General features: G+C 41.1%; 2 protein-coding genes across 2 annotated transcripts; one reads left to right on the forward strand and one right to left on the reverse strand.

The window, feature by feature from the left end:
* Positions 1 to 2,440: 2,440 nt before the first annotated feature.
* On the reverse strand, positions 2,441 to 3,322 carry LOC122650885. The gene is made up of 2 exons (XM_043844250.1): positions 2,836 to 3,322; positions 2,441 to 2,694 (listed from the first exon to the last, which is right to left on the reverse strand). Exons 1-2 carry the CDS (start codon positions 3,320 to 3,322, stop codon positions 2,441 to 2,443), a joined length of 741 nt encoding a protein of 246 aa, XP_043700185.1.
* A 15,384-nt stretch (positions 3,323 to 18,706) lies between these two features.
* On the forward strand, positions 18,707 to 19,815 carry LOC122650157. Its single transcript, XM_043843476.1, has 3 exons — positions 18,707 to 19,171; positions 19,279 to 19,338; positions 19,422 to 19,815. Exons 1-3 carry the CDS (start codon positions 18,761 to 18,763, stop codon positions 19,707 to 19,709), a joined length of 759 nt encoding a protein of 252 aa, XP_043699411.1. The 5' UTR covers positions 18,707 to 18,760; the 3' UTR covers positions 19,710 to 19,815.
* The last annotated feature ends 489 nt before the right edge of the window (positions 19,816 to 20,304 follow it).

Below are 20,304 nucleotides of genomic sequence, written 5' to 3' on the forward strand. Positions count from 1 at the left end.
GTTATTATTTGTTTTGATGATATTTTGTGCATTTTATTGATAGTTGTTGTAATTGTGTTTGAGAAGGATATAATGGGGGAGGTTTACATGCAGGACCCACAAAGCAATTCAGTGAGAGTATGGAATCGAAATCTTGATTCTGCCCATTTTGATGAGTTTTTTTTTTTTCTAATTCAATTAATTATTAATTATTTAGTTCATTTGCCTATGAATTTTGTTTTATTTTTTATTTTTATTTCTTATGGATGGTGGGATGGTGAGGACAACAAATAAAAACATGTCTTCTAGTTCTGAAAACTGATGTGGCCTACATGGAAGTCTCTTTTTCCGTTGAACTATTTGTTGTCAATCCAAAGCTATTCATATCCTTTCTCATTTCTCCCTAAATTATCTTTGATCTACCTTTAGGTGGTGGAATCCCTTTTTAATCTATTATACCATGTGAATCGCTCTAAACTCCAATAAACACCGACACCATCATCGATTCAAATTACCAAAAACAGAGAAAACAAAAAAAAAAAAAAAGAAACAAGGGCAACACCTTCTCCATCACGTCCTCTACTATCGTTCTCGGAGCAATCTCTCTAGGTACTTTTAGGGCCCGCTTGATAATCTTACCAGGTGTTTCTGTTCTGGAAATATGCTGGGAAACACCAAAACATTTTTTTATTTCTCAACATAGTTTTTTTCATTTTCTTTGCTGAGAAACCGTTTTTTATCCGCTTGGTAAACCTGTTCTAGAAACGTTTCCAGAAGACAATTGGAACACTATTGGTGCTTGATAAAATCTGTTTCTGGGAACATGTAATGTGACCAATTTCAATAATATTTGTCTTGAATATTAAAATTCTTTTCTTACCAACCTTAGCATAAATTAAAATATCTCATTAACATAACCAAAGTAAGTATCAGGAACTAGTGCAAGGACGACGGGACGCATGAATTTGAGTGGATCCAGTCTCGTCCTAGGAGGGCGTTGTAATTGGCCATGACATCTATGACAAAGAAAGCCGTTAAGGACGTATGACTCCCCACTTTTAGATCGATCGGGAGTACTCCTTTTGTCCTGCTAGAACCACCCAGGAAATTCGTGACCGACACATCAGCAGGTAGCAGGTCGGTCTCGTCTCTGCCGAGACGTTTCATCATCCTTGAAGGCAAGATATTTACCGCCGCTCCATTTTCGACTAACACCCTGGTTACTGGCTTTCCGTCCATATGGGATTGAATATATAATGGCTTCAGATGCCGCGTCATCTCACGAGTTGGCTCCTCAAATATGTCGGCTACCTTCCCCCGTGGGATCGGATTATCGAACGTGTACTTTGTTTCCCTGGTGATGACCGTCCTGACGTTGTCGTTGGGCCCTTGTATGTCTAGCTTACCGCAGTCCTCCTTCTTCTTGGTCTGTTCTTGCGCTGGTGCCAATTCTATCCCCAATATTTCCGGGTAAGAGCCCTCTTCGTCTACATCCCCTTCCAGGTGTGTCGTCTGGCCGGGTTGATACTGGAAGGTCTTTGGCAAGACATATACCATGGAGATTTGCACTTGAGTCGAGATCGTGCCGAGCATCATTTCCACCAGCCCACCAAAGTCCATGTCCGGTGAGTGGATGGGGCCACTGCCGTCCGTACTATCAATTCTTGGGCTGGTGCTTGTCACCATGTCTCTGAAGTTCTCAGGATCGCTGTCCTCGGTCTTGTAATCTGATACCTCTGGTTCCAGAGCTGCTTCTCCTCCCTCAGTAGTGTCTAGGTCTTTTGCTCCTGATCCCACTTCAACCGCTTGGTGCTGCTCCCTGGAGCTTGTGCTTCTTTCGCCTTGGCCTTGAGGGGAACCTCTGGCACGGCCTTCGTTGATCTGGGCTTACTGGTGCCGTCTTTGAGCCGCGCGCTTCTCCTCGCAGACTAAACTCGTAACGGGGGTTCCCCGTGGGCAGTTTGTCCCTCCTTCACCCTTTCTGGACCTTGACCTACTCTTCAGATTTGGCTGGTATGTTGCTGGACTGGCCCATGACAGGTGCCCTGGGTCGCTCAGGTGGGGCCAGGAGCGCCTATACCGTTTCGCCCGTTGCGTCCCCCAGACTATTAGATGCTTGATCGCTATTGGCTTGGGTGCTGAATGGAGTGGCTCATGGGTTCAAACAGGATTCTGACGACCGCGCCGCTGGGTTTGGCCTAGGTGGATGACCCCTTACGGTCGGCACTACACCCTCCCTCAGCCCGACCATCCTTGAAAAGTCGACGCTGACCATGTTGATTGGGAAAGGGTCTTCATCAACCATCATGACCCCTTTTTCCTTTCCAGGGAATTGCAATTGCCCCGCTGTGATCGCTTTCTGTAAGGCATTACGCAAAACCACACAGTTAGTAGTAGCATGGGTGCTGGTGTTGTGCCACTTACAGTATTTTTGGTCTTTTAGTTTGTGACTGGGCGGTATCTAGTGGCCAGGTAGCAACTTGATCTGCTTGTCCTTGAGCAGCTGATCAAAGATCAATTCGGCCTTTGAAATGTCGAAGGAGTACGTTACCTTCGAATCAAAGGTCCTTTGAGGAGCAGTCTTAGGTGGCTCAGCCTGCCTGGCCTGATCATTCGGCCTGACCAGAGCTTTACATACATAGGATTTTCCTTCTGCGATTTCCACAGCGTCTACATCAAGCTCTATGTAGTCGACCTGTTTCTGCTCACTGTTTCCTAGCAGCGGGAATGTATGACTAGCCGCGTCTTTGTAATACGTTCCAATAGAGGCCGCTTTCCGCTGACCCTCCTCCTTTAGGAGCTGTTCATAGGGCGCGGTTTGTAGAACCAACTGACCGAGGTCAGCAAAATACTAACCAGCAAACCTTTTCCGAAGCTCAAAACTGAGCCCTCCCAAGGCCATCCTTGCATATTCGGTTTCGGGCAAGGTGGATAGGCATTTGTACTTGGCCGTCTTGAACCGGGTAATAAACCCATCGACGGCCTCACCTGATTCTTGGGTCAGTTTGGCCAGGTCCCCTATGGTGATCTCAGGCTCAGTCCGGTAGAACTGAGTGTGAAAGAGCTCCTCCATCTCCTGCCAACTTTGGTTCGAGTTGGCGGGTAGATTGAAGTACCAAGTGAAGGTCAACCCTGTAAGGGAGTTGGGGAACAACCTAAGCTTGGCTGCTTCCAGTCCGTCCAAATTACCACATTGGACTATAAAGTGGGCAATGTGTTCAATGGTGGATACCTTATCCTCACCTGAGAACTTGGTGAATTCTGGAATCTTAGGGTTCCTTCCGAGGTCCACCACATCAAAGTACTCAGGGTAAGGCTTCCTGTAAGTAGGACGTGGGGTCATCCTATAGAAAGGGTTAATGCTGTCCTGAATGATCCTGGTCAGCTCTCCTCGGTCTATTACCAATGGTGCCCCTGGAGTAGCAAGGTACCCCGCCACGTCAGGCGGCCATGGGTTACCGTTGTAGGCCGGGCCGGGCTGAGCATTTAGGAATGGCTCTGGCCTTGGTTCTAGTCCAGGCGCACCTTCCCTGGTGTGCGCCCCAACAGGTCTGTACCCGGACACTCCGGTGGTCGCATAACCTCATCCTGGAGGGGGATATCCTCCTAAGGGAACAACGTTTGCCCCCGAGGCGGCCTTGTTGTTGGCTCCAGGGTTAGGTCTGATGCCCCCTGACTGGGCAGTGCTTGTGGCAGCTAACCACTATAGTGCCACTGGGACAGCCGCCATAGGCGCATGGCCTGTGGGGGGGGGGGCTATTGTCCACATAGCTCCCAATGGGGTTAGGGACGTTGGGCGGGGCGGCCTGATACAAAGGATTGGTGAAAGTCATCGCTGGGAGACTGACCCTAGGCCGGTCCCCAACAATGGGGTTTTGGCTCGAACTACCACCATATGCGGGCGGAGCCGGCAAACCTATTCAATCTGCCTCAAGTCCTCTACCTTCGGTCCCCTCGGCAGCCCCATCAGATGGTATGGCCGTGGTGTTCGGCCTTGCCCCTAATGTGGCCTGCTGTCTCAAGGCAACAAGGGTTTCACAGAACTCTTCCAACTGATTTTGTTGGCTGGCCATGGACTTGTCGACCGTGACCATCATGTGACGCAACTCATCGGAAATGGGTCTGAAGGTGTCCACAAGCTGCTGTATACTGCCTGCAAGGGGGTCTACAGCGTCATGCACCATAATCGCCAGCTGATGCGCTGAGTCATGGCTGGCATTGCTGCCCCATGTGAACCGCATGGTTCGTCCTCCGCTTGGTCTGCAAACTCATCCGCCGTAGGATTCTCCATTTCTTCATCCACCATGTTTTCCTTTTGGATGCGAAGACATCCTGACCCTCTCTTTTGTTTGACCATGGTAGTCGTTGGCTTATGAGGGTCCCACCGGGCGTGCCAAAAAGTGTTGGTGATAAAACTCCCAAGCACTTACACGCGAGGTTACACTCGTAGTGCGAATAACGCAGGCGTGCCAGAACCCTTGCGCAGGTTCAAACAAGGCCGAAACCAGCCTAATTTGATTCCTTACCAGGCTGGTAGGTCTCCCTCCTGCCTGAGTAGCTCTAAGGTCTTTTGGGTTAAGCCAACAATTACGGACTACAGCCTGCAATGCCACAAATTTTGGAATAATCACAGCAATTAGAAACACAAACAATAATGAGACAGAAACGGAATACCAGATACAAGTGTGGGCTCTGCGGACTCACTCTTGTGGCTCCTAGTATGTGGCCGTACCTCCCTTCGATCTCAATTGATAACAAGCACCAATAAAGAAAGGCAATAAACAAATGAAGTAAACGATATAAAGAGGTGTGTTGGTTGTCAGGTGTTTGTCCCCCCTCCCACGGATAAGCCTTCCTCCTTATATAAGATAAGCCTTGGCAGTTATCACTCTGTGTAACCGTTCCCTCCAAGGCCACCCTCTTCGGCTTATGCTTCCCAAGCTCCAACCAGGCGCTGCCACGCAAGTCACCAACCCTGCTCTTACTCCAACTGTTGCAGCAGTGGTAGGTCTCACCAACGTTGCCATCACCCTCGTTCCTTACGAGACGCAGACCTGCGTCTGGTGCCTCCTGGGTCTCTGCCACGTGGGCCACCCCCTTCCAAACCGTCAGGGGTCCAGACTCTGTATTCCTCCTCGATCTCAGCCACGGCCCAACGACGGTGGCCCACTCTTGGTCTGTGTCTGGCCCACCCAAACCAGAACCAGGTGGGTCGGGCTGCAAACAGATATGGACCTTCGAATCTTCAATCAGAAAATAGAAACAACTTTGGCCGGCAGATTTTGAGTTCAAATTCAAGAGCAGAACAAAAAGACAGTAAAAGAAGAAGTCTGAACTCATTAGGGTAATTTGTGAAATATGAGAGGATCATTATCGATCGAGTCACCGGTACTTTCTCATATTCCATAAACCAGTAAGTTTTTGGATAATCGAAGTTCTCTATATATGTTTAATTTACTTAGATGAAACAAGGGTTAGTGGTTTTGGCATTTCCCTCCGATCGTGGCAATTCTCGCAAAGGGAACGCAGTTTGCACTTCTAAGATTCTGGCTCAGGTAATTACACCTCTGCATTTGACTTAAAGTGAGAGAAATTGCAGGAACACAGAAGAGGACGATTAAAAATCTGAATTTTATCTGCAAAATATATATATATATATATATATATATATATATACACAGAGAGAGAGAGAGAGAGAGAGAGAGAGCCATGTGAGTGTAGCTCAGCAAACAAAACCAGATCAACCACTTTTAACATTGCATCGCATCTGAGGATTGCTGCTTCAATCCATTTATGAATAAAGTCTATGAATAAAGTCTGATCTTTCAAGAAGAACACGATACATGCCAACAACTCATCTTCCCCTTTTTCAAACTTTAAACAATTTGGGGAAGATGAGTTGCAGGTTTTTTATTTTTTCTTGAAGGGGCATTTTTGTCACTTGATTTTAATACTGTTATTCATAAATTGAAAGAATGGGTGTATGTGTTAACATTCGTGACCCTCAGGGTGGTATGCAGAATTTTCCAAAACTAGGAGGTATTCTTAGCCTTTCGACATAACTCAGGGATGGTATGTGTAAATTACCCATTCATTTATTCATAACTTTAGTCTAAAACTAGTCCAATAAGTATCGGTTTTCAACCAGTCTCATCATACCACAATATTAAATCAGTCCAATAAGTATCAATTCGGTTCTGTTTGGTCTTGGTTTTTCGATTGGTATTGCTCAATTTTATCAATTTGGACTAAGTTTCGACACCCCTAATTAAATAGGGATTTTTCTCCTCTCCAGTTCAAGATCTGTAAGGTCCCCCTTAAAAATGTGACACCTGTCCATCTATACCTTTTATAATTATTTTACCCTTGCTACTTGTCCAGTTCATATTGAAACCAACATTTTTCATTACCAGGAAGTTTGAAGTTCGAGCCTCCTGGATGTTACCTTCCCCCTACCCCTTAATAATAATAATAATAATAATATTGTATAAGCTTTCTTTCTAAACAAAAAAAAAAATTATTTTATTTCCTTCAGCATATTGCCACGCTTTAGACTTTGTGCATCTCTCCACTCCAGTACCTCACCAATTGCAATTTGATGAGGTGGTGTAACAAGTCTTTCAAACAAAAATTAGAGACATGGAAAAAATTAACAGTTTCTTCATCCAGATTTAGCATGTCAGGTGGACTCCATTATAAACATAAATCACAGTAGCCATGAGAAAGAAATTAGTAACCCAATTAACCAAAAAGCCATGTAATGTTAGAGCCTTAGTCATGTGATAAAAAGAAAGCCAACTACTCAATGAAGAAAAATTAGGATTTTTCTGAATTGGTATAATTTGTGTGTTTCTGCCATTGATTCTGGAGTTTTAGCTAATATAGACTATAAAAAATGACAAACTTTGAAATTTATCACTAAGAATCTTCCTCCTAATAAGGTACTAATAAATTTGGAATGTAGTAATTAGAGATTCCTTCAGCTTCAAATATATATAAAGCCCTGAAATGCACGTAAAATGTAATAGATTCCTTATTTAAATACATTTGTACTTGTTTGGCTCGAGACACCCAATTAAACCATCATTAACTAATTAAAAGAAAAGTGATTCATGCCATTTCATCGTATAAAATGATGGAATTTGAAATAAAAAGGAGGAAAAGTTGGATTAACTTTTAGTATGATTTCTAGTTTAAAAAATTATTTGGTTTGATTTTTACATTTTATTCATTGAAATAGAAATCAAGTCGCATAGAAATTCTGAAATAACTGAGTTGTTACAGAATTTCTATTTCATTTGATTGCACTCTTGCTCTTTAATGAGCACATACATGATTAATTTGATGGGCAAAGTAGTAATTTCTTGTAAGAAATAAAACACTATCCTTCTTCTTCTGCTAGTGGGCTGACCACCATCATGTCACCGCCATCATTGCCACCACTTCCATGCCACCACGTCCCACCACCATCACCCTTCCCAAAGAATATAGAGAACCTATTTTCATAAATTGAATTACCAAATGGATTTTTTTTTATTCTTAAAATATTTCATATTACTACAACTAAGACAATTTCAACTTTTTTTTACTGAAAATTTATTTTTTGACTATTTCATGAACTCAGTCCAAAATTGAAATAAAAATCATATAAAATTCGGCCATAGTAGCATATAAGTTGTGGAATTTGAAATAAAATTTCTTTTTATTTAATGAGCTTTGTTCCTGCGTAACACACTTAAGAATGGTTTCATTAACCACCCATCCATCTGCCACATGACAATTCAGTTGTGTTCCATTTTTGTGGACAGATAGGCTAGAATGCCCTCAAACATAACTTGATACATAGTAAAATAACTTAATTTTAAAATCAGGACTATGCACGTGATACCAGTGCAAATAGACAGACATGAAAGATGCATGCCAAGATATGAGAGGATATTCAATTGAATTAGACTTTGAGAGATACAAATATATTCACCATGTCCTCTCCATCCAACTGCCGTCTAACTCTAGCTTATGTTTTTTTTATTTTTAATATGGGAAAAGGAACGCTAACCAGTCATGCAACGCGGTGTGTACCTGCTACTCCCAGACAAAGCTGCGCGCAAAATGATCGACGCACCAAGGGTGCACCGAACATTTTGCATTTAGCTGTGTCTAGACAAGTGCGCTGCGCTACTCTTACACCTACGCACAGGGGCACATGGAATGACCCCTATGTCCCCTAGGAATTTTCACCTTTTACGCATTGCACGCATCCAGGTAGCATTCTTTATCCCTAAAATAATTAGTTACCAAAAGAATAATCAAATCCGTCTAGTCAAAAAGTAGTCACTTCTAAGGGTGCATATTTGACCTGTTAGCTCGAGCGTGCCTTGGACTGATTTGAGCCCGAACAAGGTCTAGGCTGAGATACTTTGGCCCTAAGGGCGGGTCAAGGTTGAGAATTTTTGGGTCGAGTTAGGATTGGGGCCCTGGATGAGCCTGATCGTATCTTCTTCTTCTTCCCCCTCCCCATGGTCAAGGCCAATTAGTGTCAACCTAGCCCAACCCTGAGGATGGGTTAGGGTTAGACTGTGTTAGGGCCAAGCTGAGCCTTGGTCCAGCTAAAGGGATTCAGGATTCGACTAGGGGTTTTAAAAATCCTGAGCCGAACTTGACCTTGTTGCATCCCTAGACACTTCCCCCATCCCTCAATGATATAAGTTATTCTCCATAGGATTAGGATTAATAAAAATGTTTGTGATACCCTACCGTGAGTATTCATATGTTTAGAGTTTTGAATCCATTCAACGATAAGATGGAAAGAAGAAGAAAGTGAAACGTCGAAGTCATGGGAGCCAAATATAATTACTATCGACGACATTTCCTCTATCAAGAATAACTGCTTCCAAACCCATTATTATCCTTCCTGAATTTTTTGGTATTGACAGACATGATTCTCTCCTTCAATTCGGTTGTACATTTCATGTACGACTCAATCTTCAATTTTAGGCAACTGTTATTACATGCAATGTGAAGGTACTTTACCATAGTTGGAAAACTATGATCACATACGATATGTATTCCATTTCAGAATGGAAGTCTCACCTTCAAATCTTCAATCACTGTAAATATGTAATTTCAATATTTTATATATTCTTTATTTATCTATTTTCTGTATATTTCAATCTGTTGTAATCTGTATATATATATTCCTCTATTATTGAGGAATCACAATTTAAAGAGAATAATATCGCATTAACAATTACCTTTAATTTTCAAGGAAGAAGATCAAATATGAGAATGCTAGCTAGGAATTAGTTTTTTGTAGTGGATAAAAGATTCAACTCGTCTTTATAAATAAATAAAGCGGCAATCACTTTATGAACCGATCACTATCCTATTATCTTGTGAAGGGTCTTATCCTTATCCAAGGCTGCCTTCTTGATCTCCAGCGCAACATCTCAACAACCCTTATCATTTATCTTCAGATAAAAGTTCATTGCATACCAAATTCTATCAAGATCAACGGTTGAAGATTAAGCTCCACCAAAATAGCTACCAGATTCTATCCTCCTAGTTCACATGTGATAATGTTCCACTTTATCTAAACCTCTATAGCTTGTTGCTCACGATAGAGTTCTTCTTCCCTTTGTATAACTCTGTATATCAATCATCATCAATTATATATAGAGGTGATGCAATCCTATTGAGAGAGAGAGAGAGAGAGAGAGAGAGAGAGAGAGAGAGAGTCATCTCTGAATAGAAACTTCCGTATACAACATCGGGGATTCATCTTCAAATTATCGTTTTTTGAGAAGATGCCTTCTTCAACTTCCACAGCAGAGGCTGCAAAACCAGCATTGGAAGCACCAAAAACCCCAGCGGAAACAGTAGATGTGTCGTTAAGGTCGAATCAGATTGAGTTTAACTTTCATATGATGAAGACGGATAATGCAGTTTCTGAGGCGGTGAGGACGGCGGTTGCTGAGGCTGTAAAGTCGGCGTTGGAAGCTTCAAAGTCGGTTGCGGAGACTCCAAATTTGGATTTGGCAGAGGTGGCGAAGACGGAGACGGAGACGGCGAGTCTAATGGCTAAGTTGGCGACTATGGAGGAGGAAACAACAAAACTGGCTGAGATGCTGACGAAGTTTGAGAAGGAGACGACCACAAGGGCGAAGAGGGAGTCCAATATTGCCTGACCTAAGTGACAAAAGAGTTGGAAACGAAAATAATCTATTCGAAGAAGGCAATTGCACGTCTTACTGTGTCTATGTATGAGCTGTCTAGAAGATCTGGATCCCAAGAATGGTGGCTTTGGAGCAAGAATATGACACATAAGTTGAATAAGTTGAAGGGGGATACGGGCAATCTAGTGTTTCTTTGGAGCAAGAATATGACTCTTAAGTTGGATAAGTTGAAGGGGGATACGGCCAATCTAGTTGACTCTTTGGAGCAAGAATATGACTCTTAAGTTGGATAAGTTGAAGGGGGATACGGCCAATCTAGTTGACTCTTTGGAGCAAGAATATGACTCTTAAGTTGAATACGTTGAAGGGGTTTACGGCCAATCTAGTGTTTCTTTGGAGCAAGAATATGACTCTTAAGTTGGATAAGGTGAAGGGGAATACGGCCAATCTAGTTGACTCTTTGGATAAGAATATGACTCTTACGTTGAATAATTTGAAGGGGGATACGACCAATCTAGTGTTTAAATTTTTTTTCTTTCGTAAAATCTAGTCTAGTGTTTAAAAGTTGGATCAGCAGTAGGGGCAGGCCAAAATAGAGGAGTCGATCGAATTGTAAAAGTGTCAAGTTCAGCAGATGCCCAATCTAGAGTTTAAATTTATTTTGAGTTTAAATTTATTTATTTATTTATTTTGGATAAAATCTAGTGTTTAAAAGTGTTTGGTAGATGCTTAATCTAGAGTTTAAAGTTATTCTAGTGTTTAAAAAATGTGCAATGCGACAGTTTGGACGAAGGCTAAGTAATATTATTTTAAAAAATAGGCATACTTAGTACACAAGGCTCCCCGGCCCCCACTGCGGGATTTGGTAAGTATTTAAACTAAGAAAAACTATTTCAAATAATGGAAAATCACCTTCTCTTTACCGAACCCATCCACGTGAATGGGATCCCATTCACCAAGGGACAAGAGAGGACAAGAATGGGTAATATTTGACAGAGTTTTAAAAACTAATATCATATCTGAATTCGATAAAACAACATTACTCCAGAAGTTGTGTATGTCGGTCGATTCTACGATCCTCGCGTTACACCTTCTCTTTGTGTTTGCTCTAACTGGATTCAGATTGAAATGGACAAACATCAATCAACTATTGTCCTCGACCTATATGCCTAGCGTTCCCCGTTTTCTTTCCTTTGTCTTGGAGCTATCTGTTCGGCTCATTCTGGATCAACAGGTGGTTTTAGTATTCCATAACCTTCAACGCGTCTCCTTGCCCCCGTTACCGCCCCTATTCCTTGAAAGTAGCAATTGGGGATGGAATCTGCTTCTAAATTACAACTATAAGCTTTTAATGGGGAGGAAACTCTAAGTAAAGGTTGGCTCAACCGTTGGATGTTGCGCTTGCCAGGTGTCGACATCTCCACCTCGAGGCTAGGTGTGCACAATGCTGGGGCGCACACAAGCAAACTTGGTTGTACCCCACACAGCGTGGCCAGCACATGCACTGCACGTGGACAGCTGGGGTCCATACCAGGCCCATACAGCCTGATTTACCCAGCCCGCGAATCATGGGGGTTAACCCATGACCTTTGAAGCCCAATTTTGGCCTAAAATCTGGATTTTTCAGCTTTTTTGGGCAACATAACCTTCCTTGGTTGAAGGCCAAGGAGGGAGTTGGCTTTTTTATGCGAAAAAAATTCTCCCCAACAGTCTTCTTCTTCCCTTTCTTATGAACCTCTTACCTCTTTCATACCCCTTCCATATGATTTTATAAAATTCCTCAAATACCCTTTATTACATACACTGCCATTTGGAGTGCCATCGTTTGAGTCGGCCCCAGAAATGGATTTCGGTAAACCAGATGTGCACCCACTGAACCGAGACCTTCCCACGTATCGAAGGTAATTTCCTTATTTCCCTTGTTTATTTTTATATTTATTTCATATTTTTCTTTGTGCATGTACTTTAGATTGTGTGTTTTACCTTAAATCCTTTTTTAAAATTTCTTTAATAGCTCATAAAATTCTGGTAAAATTATATGATATGGCCCACACTGTCTTTGATGTTTTCTAACAAATTCGGGGTCCAAATATTTTCTGTAACGACCTTTTTGCCCCCAAGGGAAATTTAGTCATTTTCTCAAATATGGGTTTCAAAACCTGAAATGAGCTCGGATTTTGGGTGGATATGAAAGAGTACAACGTCATTCACTGATCTGAGTTCTGGTTTGAAAAATAATGACTTAAAGATTCAGAAAAATGAATTTTACTATTTTGCTATTGAAAAGGGTATTTTGGTCATTTACAATTAAAAATCCATCTCTGATTTCTAACATTTCAAACTTAATCCATCTCTGATTTCATGCTCATTTAATTTTTTTTGTTTTGTTTTTCCCCCTTTTTAGGGCATTTAAGACATTTAGTCATTTTAATTCAAAAAATACAAAACAATTAAGGATGTAAACAGGTCAGATTCAGCTGAGATGGTGCTATATCCGCATTCGCATCTAATTAGCTTTGGGACGGATTTGGATAGTGCTAAACGGATACGGACATGGATGCGGATCAAATATTTTATCCGTTTACATATAAATATAGCTTTTTTTGGATAGCTATAACCTATTCATTTCCGTATCCGTTTAGCTTTCGGACGGATTCGGATAGTGCTAAACGGATACGGACACATACGAAAACAGATTTTAACTATTCATTTACATCCCTAAAAACAATTCCAAGAAAATACATGCTAACTTTCTTGCTCTGTATGATCATTTGATATGTCATGTTTCATTTTTTTGAATACTAATGCATTTTTAAATCATGACATGTAATTTTTGGTTTATTTATTTAGAGAAATGCTAGCCATCTTCCTAGATACATTATAAAATAACACAAGGAAATTAACTTCTATGACTGTACCAAATTGCTGGCTCAAAAAGCTCATTCAACTCTTTATATGTCTCAGGGACTTTTAGAAAGAGGAATCATTAAAGTGAATCGTGTCCAGTAGAATCCGATTCCTTCCATTCTACTCCAAATCTGTTAGGAATTTATCCATATTCTGCTTATGCTTACTCATGCATATTCCTATATGTCTTATTCTGGTCCAAATCCATGGATTTGACACATTCGATTTTTGAGTTTTTTAATCTGTGATATGAAGTGAATGAAATATGATAGCCTTAGGGAAAGTGGCAGAAACAATAAAGGTTGAAATGGGTATTATTGGAAGGAACAAAAATAAATAAATTTTGGGAGCTCATGGTAGGGTTGCAACAGATAGGGTTTTCTAAAACCCAGCCCATCCTTGAGTTCCCTTGGCTTTGTCGGCTCAACTCATGGCCTTAAAAAGTAGAACTCTGATCTGTCCTCAAGGCCGATGCAGGCTGTGTTGACCATGGTTGACCCTCACCATGGTTAGGCGGAAGGGAGTTGTAGGGCCTGGCCTAGGTTGGAGGGAAGAAGGAGCAAGAGGAAAAATTATGAGAAGAAGAAAAAGAAGACAAATAAGAAAAAAGAGCTAGAAGAGGAATAAGAAGACACTGCCAAAAATTCCAAGCCCTGGCATGCCCTTTGAGTCATGGTATGTCAGTCCAAGCCTAAAAAATTCCAAAAAGTGATTTTTCATCCATGGTTTTAGTGCACGGCATCAAAACGGGTATCGATAATACGAAAAACCGATACAATATTGATACGGTATCAATCTGATCGGTTGTATCGGATAAAATTACCCTTGAATTTTCTTTAAAAAATAAGTTTTTTTGACCATTTTACCCCTTGTCTGTACCGTGCTACCGATATGATATCAACTCGATATTGATATCGGTGACTAGAAAAATTGGTACATATCTCCTGACACATTACCGATACTTAGAATTTTCTTTTTCGTTTTCTTTCTCCTCTTTGGGGGAAAGTACGTTTCTTTGTGTTTCTTTAAATATAATTTTTATTCATCCAAAAAAACATCCCCGCAACTCCATGGCCATTAGGCCTATTATTAGTAAAGAATCCTCTTACTTCCGGATTGGGAATCAATCGATTCATATTAGAATCAGCCGGGACTAATCCTGTTTCTACCATTTAAGGATGTCAATCAATACTGTTTCGGTATGGTATAGAAAACAGGGACCAGATACCGATATCGTACAATACCATTTATAAGACACATTTTCAATACTGATACCGTAACGATTTGGTATGATATAAAAATGGTACAAAAACGGTATGGAATACGGTTTTTAAAAATGGTACAAACCGTGTTTTTCCCAAATGCCTGTTTGACGCGCTCTCTCTCTCTCTCTCTCTCTCTCTCTCTCTGGTTGACACTAAACTACTGCTTGCTTCAAGAGTTCGATCAAGTGAAGCTACCCATCTGCATTCAAAAAGGCGAAAAATATTAATAACCATTTCAAAGAATATAGGTGTAGAATTCAAAAATCGTATATCATGCTCCGTAGATCAAAAGCCACCTAAAAGAAGGGGCAAAGGGATATTGACGTTGTCAGGAAAAAAGAAGTTCTAAAAGAAGAAGATATAGAAATTGCACATAAAAAACCGAAATTAAAGAAGAAATAAAAATCACAAAATGGAAAAATAACCCATTAGTCCATCGATCAAATCCGATGCTCACTAATGGATGATAAATTTCTTAGAGAAATTTCCGCAAAAATCCAGTGCTCACTGCTCAGCCGAGGACTAGAGGGGGCTCTACCGCTTTGGGAATTGGGCACCGCGAGGAAGGGGAAAGGGAAACTGGGAAAGGTCAAATGATTGAAAGGAATTAGGTTTAGAGATTTAACCGTTAGGCTTTAGGTTTTTTTTTTTTAAATTTTACAAGTTTACCCAGAATACAATACGGTTTCAGTACATATCAACGGTATTGAATTAAAAACCGACAGCGTAACATATGGTACCAAGGTCAATACTATTTTCTTGCATCATACTGTTTCGTTTTTGGTTTGATATGATTTTATGCAATCGGTTTCGATTTTGGTATACGATTTTTGGTTTCAAATTGACACCCTTACTGCCATTCAGGACCGAAATAGTGAAGCCAAGATTATCCTGGATGATGAGTTTTCCGATAAAATAGACGATTTTAAGGTCCTTGCGACCGATTCCATCACCTATTCCTGTTTTGAACCCTGAGGTTTAGAGATGGATGTTAAGCACCCTCCAGTGGGACCTCATCCTTTGTAATGGGAGCCACTACCATAAATTGATGGAGAGGCCGGACACATAAATCTCTCCAGAAACAAGAGGATATGGCATCCCATTTCTCTCAATACGTTCCCAAATCCTTCAGGTTCTCTCACCAAATTAAGCCTTCTCCATCTTAATACTACAAACTTAACTTCCAGCTTAACTTTCTAGATTCTCGGTACCAAACAAAGCCCAGATCAGCTCAAACGGAATAAGAAACTAAGTATTAATTGATCAGTTGAGTGGGGGAATGTATAGGGTCTTGAATCCATTTAATGGCTAATATGGTCTCTTAAAATGGTACAACGTACGTAGTAATATTAATTAATTAAGTGCATTATTAAACAGAATATCTCCACTATCCATCCTGTTCATCTTCTTCTTAGATCCCCCCTCAATGTCTATGATGGGTTGTGTTCCTTGAATTACGTGCCCGCAGATGAACATAGGAAGAAAAGGAAGTCAAGTTCATGGGAACTAAATATGAAATATGGTCATTCCTCTCTATCAATAACAACAACTGCTTCCCAAAGCCAATAATAATAAATACATTAATACCACCAAGTCCTAATTACTTCTTAGCCACTCCATCTTGAGGTTGTTGGAATAAGGTCAGCAGCATTGGAGTTCATGCAAACCCCTTAGGCTTCCGTGTTTTTTTTTTTCTTGGGAAGGGGTGGTGGTGGTGGTGGTGGTGGTGGTGGTGGGAGGAGGGTGAGAGAAATGGAGATTACAGGGTTATAGCTGGCCACAACGTTTACCTGTCTTTATAAATAGTCATCAAATCAATGATTCTCACACTATCAGGAATCAAGACTTATCAAAGCAGTGTCTTCTTCCTAACTATATTCTTCTTCATCTTCATATTAACGTTCTTTCAAAGATGGGCAAAGGTGGCGGAGGAGGAGGTGGTGGCAAAGGTGGCGGAGGAGGAGGTGGTGGCAAAGGTGGCGGAGGAGGAGGTGGTAGCAAAGGTGGGGGCGGAGGAGGCGGCAACTGCGGAGGAGGAGGCAAAGGCGGTGGCGGTGGATACATGACTGCACCTGGCACTGGCGGATCTTCACAAATATCCCGCGATGTTTTCGAAAGCGATCCCAAGGGTTACTTTGATTCCCTTCATGACAGTCAGAAGGGCAAGTGAGATGAAGAGTTTGGCAGGGTCTTATGATGGTCTTCATTAATAGTTATTTAAGTGATAAGATATAGGTTAACTAAGTCATTACTGTGTCTTCGTGTCTTAATATGGTCTTCAACAGTTATAATAGGTTCACTAAGTCAGTCCTGTGTTTTCTCTTTTACTTCGTTTAATCTGTAAGGACCCTGCTGCTGATTCCCTCATTTCTCGAATGAAATCTGAAGTTTAGACATATTTAAACTATTATTACTCTCTCTCTCTCTCTCTCTCTCTCAAACACACAGTATCACGAAAAGGATCATAGCAGAGAGATTTATTATGCAAATCTAATAAAATAACACAAGGAAATTACCTTCTGACTACCAAATTGCTAGCTCAAACAACTCTTTCAATTCTGTATATTTCTAAGTGACTTGGAAAGATGAATTATTAAGTGAATCGTGCCCATTAGATTCCTATTCTTTTCCATTCTATCTCCTGAATTTTGTGAGGAATGTCTACATATTCTGCTTAACCCTACATATCTTATATGGATTGGTTGATTCAAATTAGCCAAAATGATCAACCCCTTCGTATTTTGATCCAAATCCATGGATACGGTAAATTCGATTTTGTGATATGAAGCGAAATATGGTAGCCTTAGGTAAAAGTGGTAGAGCAATGAAGGTGGAAATGGGAATTGTAAAAAGGAATCAAAAAAATCCAAGAAATCATTGTAGGGTTGCAACAGAAAAATTATCTCCTCCAATTCTCTGCCCAGCCCATTTCCCTAATTGTTACAAGGAATAAAAAAAATCCAGGAGTTCATTGTAGGGTTGCAACAAGAAAAATTATCTCCTACAATTCCTCCAATAGGGGTTGTGTTTGTGTTCTTGGTGTGGACCCCACCCAGTGTTTGTACAGGGGATGTGTGGTTATTCTTCCACCCCACCCCACTCCACCCCACCCCCACCAATGAGAGGAATTGCAGAAAATGGATGGGCAGGGAATTATAAAGGTGGTGTTGTTTGGTTTTTGTTTGGGTAAGGATGGTGTTGTTTGGGTTGGTAAAGATCCAATTTTTAAAACCTTGCCCATCCTTGAGTCCCCTTGGCTTGGTCCTCGCCAGTTCTTGTCCGATTCATAGCCTGAAAAATCTAACCCTCATTTGCCCTTAAGCCCTATACAGGCTGGCTGACCATGATTGGCCATCACTATAGGTAGGCGGATGGGAGATGTAGAGCCTGGGCTAGGTTGGGAATAAAAAGAATAAAAAAAGTGCAAGAGGAAAAATAGGAGAGAGAAGAAAAACAAGTCGAATAAGAAAAGGGGAAAGTTGTCGTGTAAACCATACTATGTATGTGAGAGGTTGGGAGTTTCAAAGCATTAATTAATGAGTAGGGATTTATGATTTTTTTTCCTACTCTTTGTGAGAGAACCTCACATACACGGCTTAAACTATTGTGTATGAAAACTTTCCCTTAAGAAAAAATAAAAGGAGAAAGAAAACAGTACCAAAAATTCCAAGCCCTGACCCAACCTTATGGCCAAGCTACCTTTTTTTTGGGCTTGGGAATATAACCTTGAAATATATATAGCCTAATAGCGGTAAAAAACCATCTTTTAAAGAATATGCCTATGTCATCAATTGACTAGAAATTCCAAAAATTGATTTCATTAAAACTAATTTCTTATAGGGAACAAGATCCTTGCACGAGAGTGTGGCCTACGCTAAAACTTTCTCTTCAAGTGAAAAGACACCTCTCTCCTCTCTCCTCTTGTTTTAAGGAGGAGAGAGATAGACACATGGGAGTGCTAAAATATGCCACACTCTGTACAAAAAACACCTGCTTCCCTTGAAACAAATCCCATCATGAGGCAGCAACACTATTGCCATTATTAGTAAAGAATCCTCTTCGTCAACGTAATGGTTGATTTTGTAAACAAATATGATATAGGATGGTGTTTTAGTATCTCGGTTTCACAAATTGGTGAATCGGATTGGGAATCAGTACTGATTCCGCTTCTGCCATTCACTAAGATTTTCCTGAATCAATGAGTTTTCAGATCAAATAGCCGATTCTAAGGCGACAGATTCCATCAAGTATTCCTGTTTTAAACCCCGAGTCTTAGTGATGGATGCTATTGGTGTTTTAAGTACACCCTCCAGTGGGACCTCATCCTGTATTCCTGTGTAATGGGAGCCACTACCATAAATTGATGGAGGGGACAGATAAATCTTCAGAAACAAGAGGATATGGCATCGCATTTCTCTCAGAAGCAGAGAGGGTGAAATGGCATCAACTGTAACCACCCACTTCAGTTGGGTCTTTTCCACCACATCTCAAAACTTTCCCAAATCCTCACAGTTCTCTCACCAAAGCCTTCTCCATCTTAATACCACAAACTTCCAGCTTAACCGAATTCCGATCCACCTTTCTAGATTCTCGGTACCAAAGCCCAGAGCAGCTCAAACGGATCAAGAAACTACATCCTCTCTTCTTCTCCAAGAAAAACTGCAGGAAGTTGAGGAAAGTGTGAAGATTCTCAAGAATGCAGCAAAGACAAGAAAAGTTGCAGCAGAGGAGGTACTCGCCGCCCTTGCTGTGATGGAGAAGGCTAAGCTTGATCCTTCTGAATTTCTCAATACGCTTGGAGGATCTGAATCACCTGGAAGAACCTGGATGCTTATCTTCACTGCTAAGGTTGTTAATTAACTAATTTCCCTTTCTTGGTGGGTTAATGGATTTTGGATTTCTAGGGTTTCTTTTCTTATTGGGTACTCATACATTTTTCAGGTTGGGTTTTGTAGGATCGTTTGAAGAGTGGTACCTATTTCCCTATTACTGCTGTTCAACGATTTGATGCAGTGGTAAGCAATTTTTTCTTCAAATCCTTTCCTCACATACTTTGTGTAGTAAAGGCTCTATCACAGTTTGTCAATTTGATTTGCAGGGAAAAAGGATTGAGAATGGAGTATTCTTTGGGCCTCTTGGATGCTTAACATTTGAAGGGAGATTTTCATGGAAGAAGAGAATATTGGCGTTTATTTTTGAGTGTATCAGAATAAAGGTTGGGTCATTTAGTCCACTTCAGATAAGCCTGGGGCAAAAAGATGAGAGGGAGCCAAGCACCAAAAAAGATCCCTTCTTCATCTGGTTTTACATAGATGAGGAAATTGCTGTGGCTCAAGGAAGAGGTGGTGGAACAGCTTTCTGGTGCCGCTGTCGCCGTGTGACATGATTATATGGACCTCCCTTTCTCTTATTTCCCTTTCTTTTTGAAAAGATATGGCTAATGTACACATTGTAATCTGTATATTTATGCATACCAGTTATCATATTCAGATTCAAACACAGTATAGACAGAATGGAGTGAATTAAAGACTAAAAATCTGACGTTCTGGAGCTTTTGATTTCTTGGATGAATGGAAAATTAATTAAGAAAAAAGAGCAAAGTACATCGATGGAAGTTCATAGGCAAGACGGGATGGGGGAGGGGGGGGGGGGGAGGAATGGATCAATGCAACAAACAGCTAGTAAGGGTGATACATCAAAACCTGTGTGTGGGGTGGGGGGGTGGAGAGACACAACAATTGAAGGATGATACATCCAACAAAAACTGGGGATGAGGAGAAGGTAATCAAAGGGTGATACATAAAAACAGGGTAGAGAAGAAACAACAATGAAAGGATGATACATCAAAAAGCCAGGTATGATGGAGAAATAATGAATACAAAAGTTCCCTTGGTGTTAAGAAGGTTTGGTCTTTAATCTCCCAAAAGGAGTTGCGGGTGGTCAGGAATGGGGAGTCAATCAATTTATGGTTTGATAATTGT

This window comes from Telopea speciosissima, chromosome 2, assembly GCF_018873765.1.
Source record: "Telopea speciosissima isolate NSW1024214 ecotype Mountain lineage chromosome 2, Tspe_v1, whole genome shotgun sequence".
NCBI lineage: Eukaryota > Viridiplantae > Streptophyta > Magnoliopsida > Proteales > Proteaceae > Telopea > Telopea speciosissima.

Bases quoted from the DNA above. Each gene is read 5' to 3' on its own strand.
- LOC122650885 (XM_043844250.1), bottom strand. From the start codon at position 3,322: ATGACCCCACGTCCTACTTACAGGAAGCCTTACCCTGAGTACTTTGAT. The intron at 2,695-2,835 runs GTTAGTATTTTG...TCCCGCTGCTAG, and splicing joins GCTTCGGAAAAGGTTTGCTG to GAAACAGTGAGCAGAAACAG.
- LOC122650157 (XM_043843476.1), top strand. From the start codon at position 18,761: ATGGCATCAACTGTAACCACCCACTTCAGTTGGGTCTTTTCCACCACA. The intron at 19,172-19,278 runs GTTGTTAATTAA...TGGGTTTTGTAG, and splicing joins TGCTTATCTTCACTGCTAAG to GATCGTTTGAAGAGTGGTAC. The intron at 19,339-19,421 runs GTAAGCAATTTT...TTTGATTTGCAG, and splicing joins TTCAACGATTTGATGCAGTG to GGAAAAAGGATTGAGAATGG.